Source organism: Lynx rufus, unplaced genomic scaffold (assembly GCF_022079265.1).
Source record: "Lynx rufus isolate CCGP_SWC_20201006 ecotype Redwood Valley unplaced genomic scaffold, mLynRuf1.p SCAF_16, whole genome shotgun sequence".
Classification (NCBI taxonomy): Eukaryota; Metazoa; Chordata; class Mammalia; order Carnivora; family Felidae; genus Lynx; species Lynx rufus.
This window is the reverse complement of record NW_025814830.1, coordinates 6,677,940-6,690,000: the sequence shown is the minus strand read 5'-3', so window position 1 is coordinate 6,690,000 and position 12,061 is coordinate 6,677,940. Positions and strand designations below refer to the sequence as shown.

At 53.2% G+C, this 12,061-nt stretch overlaps 1 protein-coding gene across 1 annotated transcript in view; it reads left to right on the top strand.

Moving 5' to 3' along the window:
- Positions 1 to 11,522, top strand: part of HIF3A (hypoxia inducible factor 3 subunit alpha) — a 64,847-nt gene extending 53,325 nt beyond the window's left edge. The window contains exons 13-16 of the mRNA XM_047077808.1: positions 2,938 to 3,209; positions 4,813 to 4,930; positions 6,402 to 6,483; positions 9,223 to 11,522. Coding sequence (XP_046933764.1) covers positions 2,938 to 3,209; positions 4,813 to 4,930; positions 6,402 to 6,483; positions 9,223 to 9,320 — 570 coding nt within the window. The 3' untranslated portion in view covers positions 9,321 to 11,522. The remainder of the gene's footprint in view (positions 1 to 2,937; positions 3,210 to 4,812; positions 4,931 to 6,401; positions 6,484 to 9,222) is intronic.
- The last annotated feature ends 539 nt before the right edge of the window (positions 11,523 to 12,061 follow it).

The following is a 12,061-nucleotide window of genomic DNA, read 5'->3' as shown; positions in this document are numbered from 1 at the left end:
GTACACTCGTATTGCAAGACCTCACTCGTTTATCGAGTTAAAATTTATTAGAAATGTTTACTCGTCTTGTGGAACACTCGCAGAACAAGTTACCTTGCAGTCCAAGGTTTTACTCTACTTCCTAGAGGCTTTCTCCATGGTTCTTGGTTCCACGCTGTAGATGCTGGGCTTCTCCCTCAGAATCCTCCTCCCTTTTTCATAAAAGGTGACATGTATTTGCAGCTGAGGGCAGGGGGGGAGGGGGGGTTCAGAACCTGCTGCTTGTCAGGGAACTTTGGTGGCCCAAAGGTCTCTTTCCATTTAGCACGGTCTCTGTCCCTTCCAGTCCAAGCTGGCAGTGTTTCTGTTTATATAATAATCTTTATTTTAAAATGTGTGGGTCTTACGTGAATCTCTTCGGAATGCACTGCATTAGACAAAAGTCACGCTCGTAGGTCTCTTTGAGATAAGCCCTTCTCTGCCTTGGGATTTTGCGGAGATGATGAGTGAGGAAGTTTGTCTGAGATCGATTAGCATATCCTTAAGTTCTAGTTTATCTGCCTGAAGGATGTTCTAGGCAATGCCTTTGATCTTCCTGAAGTCTAACCAAAGAAATTTTATAGTCACACGCTGGCTTCTTCTTTAGACCATGCCTTCCGGAGAGCACTTTCCTTTGCTCAGAAACCATTTCTCAATTTTAGCATCCTTCACCATCTGGGGAGCTCCCAGGGTCAGCCAAATGCAAGGTGAAGGTCGCCGTCCTCCAGTCTGCCACTTCTGTCCAAGACTTGTGACATCGGCCGCAAGCTTGGGGGTCCGCGAGGCCACCCTCCCTTCAGACCAGCTGCCTACAAATTCAGAGATTCTCACGGACTCCCTCAGTGTCAACAATTTGCTAGAGCTGGCTGTAGAACTTAGGACAGCACTGGACTTAGGTTGATCTTTTAATGATTTTTTTAAGGTTTACTTATTTTGAGAGAGAGAGAGAGAGAGAGTGTGTGCACAAGTGGGTGAGCCAGGGAGGGGCAGGGAGAGAGAGGATCCCAAGCAGGTTTTTTGCTATCAGCTTGGAGCCCAACGTGGGGCTGGATCTCACCAACAGCGAGACCATGACCTGAGCTGAAATCAAGAGTTGGACGCTTAACCAACTGAGCCACCCAGGTGCCCCAGGACGATCGTTTTGTTGGAGCAAAAGAACACTATAGCCAGAGGAAGAGATCCGTAGGGTGGAATCTGAGACTAGGAGTTTCCCAAATGCAGGCCTTTTGTGACCCCGGGGACGTGTTCCCCTCCCGGCACCGGTGTGGGGGGGGGGGGGGACACACGGAGTAGCCCCACTCCAGGAAGCTCACCCAAGCTGTGGTGTCCGGAGTTTTCACTCTGTCGGCATGGCTGGACTGTTGCCCATGTGGCTGACCTTGATCTCCATCTCTACACACGCTTCCCCTGGAGGTCAGGCTGATCTCACGTGGCCTCAACCCCGCTCATGGCATAGTTGGCCTTTCGGGCACGACCAGCCCCCCGCCCGAGTCATCTTGTTGCCAGAAAGTATCCGGTGTGGCACCAGGGGCTCACCGCCAGGAGCAAAGACACCCCTGCCCCCCCAGGAAATCCCAAGGAGCCCTGACAGAGGACACACCCCGCTTTGGGGAAAGTTAATTTTTCGCTTCACGGGGAGGTTGAGAATCTTCCAGACTTTCCAGTCCCAGCTCCTGCGTGTTTTAACGCTTCTCTTTTAGCTCTTCTCTCCTCTTGCTTTCACTCCCAAGTGGCAAGAAATCAGGCAGCCATCCCGCACCGTGGCTGGGAATCCCGTAGCTAGATGGCCCGGCTCACGAGTCATGTGTTCTCTGTTCCAGAAAACTGCACGCAACGCCCGGTGTTCAACTTTAGCTGCCACAAAACAAAAACCTCCTTTCCTCAGGCTTCTCGTAACACATCCCTCACCTCCCTTTATGCCCTCACGGGCTGGCTCCTCATGGTTCACGCTTCCACCAACAGTTTGTTCAAGGCGGTCTAGGCTCTGACAGGCTCTTCAGGGCCTTTCCAGCCTGCGCCCACTGCCCTGTGCTAAAGCCACCCCGCCTTTTAGGTTTTTCGTTACGGCGGCAAAACCTTGTCATCTGTTTCTGGATAACAGATTACTACTCTGAAGCTTAAAATAATAAGTGTGTATCACCTCACATCATTTCTGGGGACCGGGGGGTCTGGGAGCCACTTAACTGGGTGGCTTTTGCTTGGCGTCTCGTGCAGGAGAGATGTCACGAGACATCTTGCAGTCGAGACGTCATCCAGGGTTGCCGTCACTTGAAGGCTTGAAAGGGGCGAGAAGATGCGCCTTCGAGATCACTCACGCGCCTGCAGGCAGCAGGCCTCCGTTTCTCACCATGGGGGCCTCTCCAGAGGGCATCCCCCAGAGCAAGGGACCAGCAAAAACAGAAGCCACAGTTTCTTCACAAGCCAACATTGGAAGTCACACACCATCATCCCCTCAATATCCTCTTGTTCCCAGATCAACCCTAGTCACTGGAGTAGATTATGCTGGGGCGCAAATACCAAGGGTGGGGATGCTCGAGAGCCATCTTGGTGACTGGTTACCACAGGGTCCTTACACCCATTTTACAGATGAGGAAACCGAAGCTCAGACTTTTCTTTTGAGAGAGAGAGAGAGAGAGAGAGAGAGAAAGCGTGAGCAGGGGGAGGGGCAGAGAGAGAAGGCGACAGAGGATCCGAAGCAGGCTCTGGGCTGACAGCAGGGAACCCAGTGTGGGGCTCAAACTCACGAACCATGAGATCGTGACCTGAGCTGAAGTCAGACACTTAACCGACCGAGCCACCCGGGTGCCCCTCAGACTCTTGGCTTCAGGTACACAACTCAGATGCGACGGAGCTGGGACTCCAGCCCGGGCCCACCTGAGGCCAAGGCTCTTGCTCTTAACCTCCTCCTGCCTCCCGCAGGATGTCGATGCTCTGGATTTGGAGATGCTGGCCCCCTACATCTCCATGGATGATGACTTCCAGCTCAACTCCAGCGAGCAGCTACCCAGGGCCTTCCGCAGACCTCCAGGCGCTGTCCCCCGGCCCCGCGCTCAGAGCTTCCATGGCCTGTCGCCCCCAACCCCTGAGCCCTCCCTGCTGCCCCGCTGGGGGAGTGACCCCCGGCTGAGCTGCTCCAGCCCTTCCAGAGGGGACCCTTTGGCATCGTCCCCCGTGGCTGGGGCTCGGAAGAGGTGAGCCACAGTAGAGGGACGGTATGAAGGGAGTGAACCCCTGTCTTGTTCCTGCCTTCCTGTTTCAGCCTCACCCTTCATCGTTCCTCCTGCTGACCTCTGCTCCCGCCAGGCCCTCAGTGTCCCCAGCCCATGCCATGCTTGTTCCAACCTCTCTCCTTGCCTAGGCTGTGCCCTCCTTCTGGAATGCCCTCCACTGTTCTCCTTGTTTATCCAAATCCCACCAGGCTGCCAGGGCCCTCTCCTTTGGAACATATTTATATCTGGCCTAGCGACAATTTTTGTCACAGTTAAGAGGACATTGCAACAGTGTCAAAGAAACTGTCTAGAACTAAGTTTCCTAACACCTTTGAGAATCTATTGAAAGCTATGGACTCTTTCCCAAGAACGTTCATACACATACAGATGCACAGTTGTGCATATAACTTCAGAGGGTCCGTGTCCCCCTTCCAGAGACATTAAATTACTAATACTCAAGTTTTTGCACTCTGTGTGGTAGGCATGTGCCCAATTGGTGTCCAGAATGGTCCCTTTACTATCCTTATGAGATTTTGTGGCTACATCTCACTGTTTCCCAAGGCTCTCAGCTTGGTGCTGGATGTATAGTGAGTGCCTAATAAAGACTTATTGAATGAGGGAGGGAGGAAATTAATGAATATGGTAGGTAGGTGGATGGATGGATGGATGGATGGATGAATGGATGGATGGAAGGATGGAAGGATGGATGGATGGATGGATGGATGGATAAATGGATGAATGGATGTTTGGATGGAAGGATGGATGGATGGATGGATGGATGGATGGATGGATGGATAGATGGATAAATGGATGAAAGGATGTTTGGATGGATGAATGGATGGATGGAAGGATGGATGGATGGATGGATGGATGGATGGATGGATAAATGGATGAATGGATGTTTGGATGGATGGATGGATGGATGAATGGATGGAAGGATGGATGGATGGATGGATGGATGGATGGGCGGGTGGGTGGGTGGGTAGGTGGGTGGATGGATGGATGGATGGATGGATGAATGGATGGGTGGGTGGATGGATGGATGGATGGGCGGGTGGGTGGGTGGATGGATGGATGGATGAATGGATGGAAGGATGGATGGATGAATGGATGGATAAATGGATGAATGGATGTTTGGATGGATGGATGGATGGATGGATGGATGGATGGATAGGCGGGTGGATGGATGGATGGATGAATGGACGGATGAATGGATGGAAGGATGGATGGATGAATGGATGGATAAATGGATGAATGGATGTTTGGATGGATGGATGGATAGATGGATGGATGGATAGGCGGGTGGATGGATGGATGGATGAATGGATGGAAGGATAGATGGATGGATGGATAAATGGATGAATGGATGTTTGGATGGAAGGATGGATGGATGGATGGATCAATGGATGGTTGGGTAGATTGATGGGTGGGTACATGATCAGATAGGTGGATGGATGGATGGGTGAGTGTATGAGTAAGGAATAAACACTTAGGGGAATGAATGAATGCTCATCATCTCCTCACAGTGGTGCCCACACTTGCTCAGGTTTGTTGTATTCTGAGATTCTTACCTGTGTTTCCCCAGGACCCTGGCTCAGAGCTCAGAGGACGAGGCCGAGGGGGTGGAGCTGCTGGGAGTGAAACCCCCCAAACGGTCCCCCAGCCCAGAACCCGAAAACTTCCTGCTGCCTCCCCTCAGCCTGGTATGTTGGGGGATTAATGGGATTCTCTGGCCCTCAGAACCTAGCAGGCTTAAACCTACTGTTTTATGTATGGGGGAGGGGGGAACCAGAGAGGGGCAAGGGCTGGCTGAAGGTCAAATGGAAGGTCAGTCGTCCAGGTGAGGCCATGCAAATTTATCTAAGTTGGTGGTAAGTTCTAAGAAGAAAAATTAAGCAGGGTAAAGGGGAGAAATGACAAAGTTTAGTAGGTGTGGGAACGTCCTACACTCCCATGGGCCTCCCTCCCAGACCTAGAACAGGTCTTGGCCTTGGATTATTAGTGTAGCATTAGGAGGCCAGACACTAACTAGAGTCAGACGGACTTGGGTTCAAGTCCCAGGTCTGGCACCTGATAACTGTGAGACCTTGGGCAGGTACGGTGACCACTCTAAACCTCAGTTTCCTCATCTGGGAAGGGGGGGTGGTGACATCCCACAGGGCTACCACGAGAAGCAAATGAAATTAGGTCCTGAGCTGATCCTTAGTGCCTGTCGATAAACAGGATAAAAACAACCAAGCGGAGGCAGCAACCCCCGCCCCCCTTCTTCCCATCTCCCCGCTTCCATCTCGCCTCTGCTGTCCTTTTTCTGCACAATGGCAACCAGGGCACCCTTTCCGAAACCCTGCCCAGGCTGTGCCACTTCCACAGAGCCTCCCTCCAGGACCTTCCATGGCTCTCTGATGCCCACAAAAGAGGTCTCTGGCTCCCCACGCTGAGCAGGGCTATTTGAACGCAAGAGGCGCGGTTAATGACCACTCTTGAGATGTGGTTATTATTATTATTAATTATTATTATTATTATTGGTGGTGGGATTCACACTCACCCACGAGAGGTCAAGCAACCGCATCGGTCAGAGTCTGGGCAGGAAACGGCGCGCTCAGACGGGGGTGTGGAGGAGCGTCTAAAAACAGGACTACTGGCCAAGGTGTGGGCAGCACATAGGGAATCGGCAGGAGGGGGTGCAGCCCCCGCTGGGGCCAGCAGCGTGGGGGAGCCGGCACCGTCCGCAGTCTGAAGGCACAGGGCGGGCCGCGGTCGCCAGATCCTGGAGAGAGTAGGTCTTGTAAGAGCAGAAACCTTCCACGGAGGGACACCGCCAGCCCGTGACAAGCCAGCAGAGAAGCAGTGAGATCAAATACCGCCCCGCTTCCTCCTCCCTCCTGAGAGCATCTCCCGTTATGTGAGCCCAACGGGAATACCTAGAACAAGGCTGAATGTTGCTGGAATCCACCCGCCCAGGTCGGCCTGCTGGGACACAGAGGAAGGGGCGAACAAGGCTCTGGAGGGACACCCAGAGGAGAGCTGTCTAGGACCCCGGCTTAACCCAAAGCCCCATAGCCCACACGTGGCTGCTGAACCCCACAGTGCTCCTAACCGCCACACCATCCTGCCTTCTGGGATGTTCACGATGATGGCGGTGGTGGTGGTGGCAGCTTTGTCTCTGTCCTGCAGAGTTTCCTTCTGACAGGAGGGCCAGCTCCAGGGAGCCAGCAGGATCCCAGCACCCACCTCCTGGAACTGAATGAGCCCCTCCGTGAGTAGCACCCTGGGTATACCGAGGACCTGGGTCCCTTTCTCTCCTAGGACACCCCCCCACCCCCGCCATGGTTGAGAGAGGGGTGGGGCAATCCGGAAGGTGGCAGGGGTGAGGGTGGGGGGCTGTCAGCGCCCGGCTGGGACCTTGGTAGACACAGCCCCTCCCTGCTCTCAGCGGCACCGAGGGGGGAAAGAGAGGCTCCGAGGGGGGCAGGGGCTGGCCAACGCGGCCCGTTGGGGTGGAAGCTGAGCCCAGGCCCAATCTAGATCTCCCGAAGCCTGTGTCTGCTTACACCTCGGGGGCTGTCCTGCCTTGGTCATTCCCAGCTGCGTGGCTTTGGAAAACAGTTTCTGCTTCTGGAGCCTCAGTAGTCCCCCCTCCGTCAAATAGGATCCATTGCAATAGTTCTTACCTGAAGGAGAGGTTTTCAGGATCTCGGCGGGGGGGGGGGAGGGGGGGCAGCACAGGAAGAGCCTAGCACAAGACCCGAGGAGTACGGCTACTGTCCTCACCTGCCAGCAAAACCATCAGGAGCCGGAGCTCCACTCAAAACCTCCGCGTAGGGGCACCTGGGTGGCGCAGCGGGTTGAACGTCTGATTCTTGATCTCGGCTCAGGTCATGATCTCACAGGTTGTGAGTTCGAGCCCTGCATCAGGCTCTGCGCTGACGGCGCGTAGCCTGCTTGGGATTCTGTCTCTCCTCTCGGCCCCTCCCCCACATGTGCACGTTCGCTCTCTCTCTCTCTCTTTCTCTCTCTCCCTCTCTCAAAATAGATACGTAAACTTAAAAACAAAAACAAAAAAATGTCCAGGCATTAGCTCGGAGATCTTTCCAAAGCACGAATCTGACCCTGACCTCCCTCTGCTCCAAACTCATCCATGGCTCCCTACTGCCCTTCTGAGAAAGACCAAGCTCCTCAACCTTGTACTCCAGCCTCTGTAGGGTCTGCCCGGTGCCTCACAGACCCCACTCGGCCTCACATCCTTGTTTCAGCCACAGTGACTGTCTTTTGGTTCAGTCTGTCCTTCTTACATAGAACACTTATTTATCGAATACACAGTACGTGCCAGGCACTGTCCTAGGGGCTGGAGACATGACTGTGTACAAAACAGAAATCCCTGCTGTCATAGGGCTGACATGCTAGCGGGGGAGACGGTCCAGAATGAAGAAACACATATAATTAAGGGCGCGAGAGAGGAACAGAGCGCTTCTGGAAAAAATAATGTATGCAAAGGAAAAGGGAACTCTGGGGTGGTAGGATTTTGATTTCAAGTAGTATGATTAAGAGTGGTCTCATTGAGAAGGTGACATGTGTGCAAAGACCTGAAGGAAGTAAGGGAGTGAGCTGTGACAATTTCTGGGGGGATGAGCACTCCAGGCAGAGGGAACGGCAAATTCAAAGGTCCTGAGGTGGGAGTGCATCTGTCTTAGTTGGGGGAAGACAGGGCCAGTAGGGCTGAAGCAGAGAGGAGGGGAGGGAGGTGGGTGGCTGACTGCAGTGGGGACTCTGCATTGTGCTGACTTTGAAGTAATCTTGCTGGAGGAGACAGCCTCAGGGCCTTTGCATATGCTGAGCTTTCTGCCTGGCATGCCTTTTCTTCTATTCTTTGCCTATTTATTGCATCCTTCTGATCTCAGATCGAGTATTACCCCTTCCATGAAGCCCTCCCTAACTTCCGAAGCTCATGGCTCATAACACTCATCACAGATCATATTTACATAAGCGTTCACGTCGTTATTTGATTTTTGGCTGTCCTCTCCCTGGGGGTGTGCACTGTGGGAGGTAGGGGCCAGACTTGTCTTGTGGTTGCCATACTCTCTGTGTGGGGCAGGGCAGTGGCTGGGCACAGAGCAGGGCCTCAGTACATATTTGTAAACGAAGAGCTAACATTTACCTGGCGCTCACTCTGTGCCACTCTTTGGGCTAAGCGTGTTGTGTACATGACCCAACTGATCCCTCTCGCTGGAATGTCAGGGCCGGGAGGTTCATCTGTCCTGTTAACTGCTGTGTCCTTGGTGCCTGGCACACACCAGGAGCTCAACAGTATTTTCTGAGTGGGTAAATTCTCCCACGTGAGGCAGATAAGAAGCATCCCTGTTTTCTAGGTAACAACAATTCACTGGGAGCTTACCAATACTAGTTAGTGCCCAAAGCGCTTCACGTGGATTGATTCATTTACCTTCTCACAACAGCCCCCGGAGAGGAAGTACTGTTAGCCCATTTTACATACGAGGTAGCCAAGGCACAGAGAGGTGACATCACCCACCTTGGGTCACACAGCAAGTAAACAGCAGGGCCTGCATTCCAACTCAGGCAACATCTGGCTCCAGCCTTTTGTTTTGTTGCTTAATGCTTCTTTATTTTTGAGAGAGAGAAAGCATGAGCAGGGGAGGGCCGGGGGGGGGGCGGGGTGGACAGAGGATCTGAAGCGGGGTCTATGCTGAGAGCAGAGAGCCCGATGCGGGGCTTGAACTCCCAAACCGTGAGATCATGACCCGATTCGAAGTCGGACATTTAACCAGCTGAGCCACCCGGGTGCCCGTGACTCCAGCCTTCTTAACTACTGCCTTAAACATCCTGGACACTTGAGGTTCAGAGGACAGAACTGGCCCAAGAGTTTGCTATTTGATCCCAGGCATGCCTGCCTCACCACGCACGCTTTTAAATGTCAGGAGGGGAAGAAACGGTTTTGGGTGGGAACCCCCACTGGTTGACCCTTCATCTTTCCCCACAGGCCTGGGTCCCCCGCTGCTCTCTCTCTACCCGGACGAGGACCCCGTGGAGCCCAGGAGCCACTTCCAACCAGCGGCAGGCTTGGCCCAGGCCAACTGAGCCAGCTCTGCGGGCCCTCTTCCCTGCGCCCTTCCACTCCCCAGAAAGGACCTCAGCCACACTCCACGCCGGCAGCCAAAGCACAGGATGGGGGCACCAGGAGAGGGGCTCCCTCTCTCCTTTCAGTGGCCCCCGCCCACCTCGGGCCTACCTCAGCCCTCACCCCTCTGCCCCTCCATGTCTGGGGGGCTTTCTGGGGTGGTCTCAGCTCAGTGACCTCTGGGAGGGGGTCCCTGGCGCCCTCCTCCTCCTTCTCTCAGGACTTCCCTTGCGGTTCTCTATACTGGTTACCTCATCCCTTTCTCCCACTCTCCTGGCTTGATTTTGGGTAATTAGGGGTGGGGGAGGTAGGGGCTCGGGTCTGTGTTTCTGGGCTCTGGGGAGTATTGATAACCACAGTCACGTTTCTTTCCATCCATTTTTGTTGTTTTCACAACAGGGTTTTAATCGCTATGAATTGCCTGGGGCCCATAAGAATGCAGAACTCTGATTCCCACCCCCCCTTCTTCAGGTGTTAATGGGGGGGGGCTCTGGGGCAGACCTCACCCCTAGCAACTTCAGATCAACCCCTTAGCCTCCCAAGTGGCCACCCCACTCTGCCTGCCCCTCCCCTGGGAGCTTCTGCTGTCCTCAGTCACCCCTGGGCACTGGCTTCATTCATGGGCTTCCTATTTCCAGGGGCAGCCTCCAACTTCTACTGCTTCCAGATCGTATGACTTCCAGCTCTCTCCGGTTCTAGGCCACTCAATTCCTGGCCTTCTCCGGTTCTAGACTGCACAGCCCCCCAGACACAGTCTGGTTTCGAGCTCACATGCTCCAAACCCCTCTGATTCCAGACCTCACGTCGGCCAGCTCTTTCTCGTTCTGGACCTCACAACCTAACCTTTATATTGGTTCTAGTCTTCCTGACCTGTAGTACATTTGGTTCCAAATCCAGACTCCTTAAGCTTCTAAATCATGATGCTTCATGATGCCCAGCTCCTTCCTTTTCAACTTTCTACACTCAAGACTTGCTTTTCCAATCAAAAAGAAGTAAAACGAGCTTTATGTCTTGATCTTATAACCACGCTAATACTTCCAGACCACACACCAGTTCTCTTTTGCTCTAGACCTCATGACCTCCATCATTCACTGGTTCGAGGCTATAAAACCATCAGACCTTGCGATTTCCAGGACCCTCTGATTCCAGATCTGATGATCTCAGTTTCCCCTGACTCTTGAACTTGGCTTCAAATGTCTTCTGATTCCAGACTTCATCCTATAAATTCTCCTGGTTCTAGACCTCACAATCTCCAATGCCCTCTCTAGATCTTATGACTCCAAATTACCCTAGATCTAGAACTTAGCCTCCAAACATCTTCTAATTCTAGATGTTGCCTTTAAAAAAATTCTGGTTCTAGACCCTACAACCCCCAGCTCCTGATTCTAGATCTTGACTCCAAAATCTCTCTGGTCTCCAAAATCTCTCTGGTTCTAGAACTCGGTCCTCAGACTTCTGAATTCCATTCTGTATAGTCTATAGATTCCTCTGGTTCGTGGCCTCACAGCCTCCTATGATCTCTGATTTCAGATCAAAATTCATTTGGTTCTAGAACTCAGCCTCCAAGTGCCTCTGCTAGTGGACTTCACGCCTAAGCCCCTCCGTTCTTGATCTCATGTCCCTGAAGTTTCCCTCTCCTAGAACCACCACCACTGCCCCACCCCCAGCTCTCCAGAGATGCACTTCCCTTTACTTGACCCCAGGTACCTGGGGGACCTGGGGCTCCCTTACAGTCCAGGAGATTTCCCCAGCCGCACAGACACACGCACAGCCCTATCTGCATATCACGGGTGGGGAGAGAGGCCGGGACTCCTCAGTACTCCGCCACTACCTGTGTATCCCCCTTTGCCCCCCACCCCATTGCTACGATGGTGCTACTCTTGGTCTCCCCCGCAAAAAGGCCTCCCTCTCTCAGCTCAGTTCACCCCCACTTTGGAAGGCACTTCTCTGTTTTGTCCGGGGATGGCCTGTCCAGATTGGTGCTATGGGGGAAGAAGGCTCTGGGCCCTCCTTCCCTCAGGGGGTGACCTGGGCCCTCGGTGGAGGGAACTGGACGGGGTTGGGGGAGGGGAAGGGACTGGTCCAGCCACTCTGGCTCTGAAACCCGCTAGTCTGTACACCAGCATAAAGACTTCGCCTTGGTAGGCACCAGAGCTCTGTGTGTTGACTCATCTGCGGGGTCGCTTCACGGTGCGTGGGTATCCTGGCTGGCTGTGTCACTTTGAGTCCGTGTGACTCTGTGTTCCTGCGTGGGTCTGTAACAGCGCATGTCCGGTGATGTTGTAATTCTATGTACGTGTTTTGTGACATCATTCTGTGAACTGGTTGCGGGGCGGGGGTGGGGGGGGATCGTAATCCCTTCTACCTGTATGTGTTAGCCTCGGAGTGAAAGGATTCTGCTTTATGGGTTTCTGGCTACCTGGGGTTTCTGCGTTCCTGAGTGTGGGAGGTTTTGTGGTATTGCAATTTTGCCTGCACGGATGGGACTGTTCTGACACTGTCATTTCGTAGACGGATATCTGCGTGACACAGTGCTCTCTGTACTTGAGCGTGTGTGCGTTACATGTGACACAGATTGCGTGTCTAGATTCACGTGCAGTTGGGTGTGCCTGTTCTGTCCCGTCTCCGTAGATCACCTCATAACTCCTCTCCCATGTAGGAACCTTTTTTTTTTTTTAATTTATGTTTTTATTTTATTTTT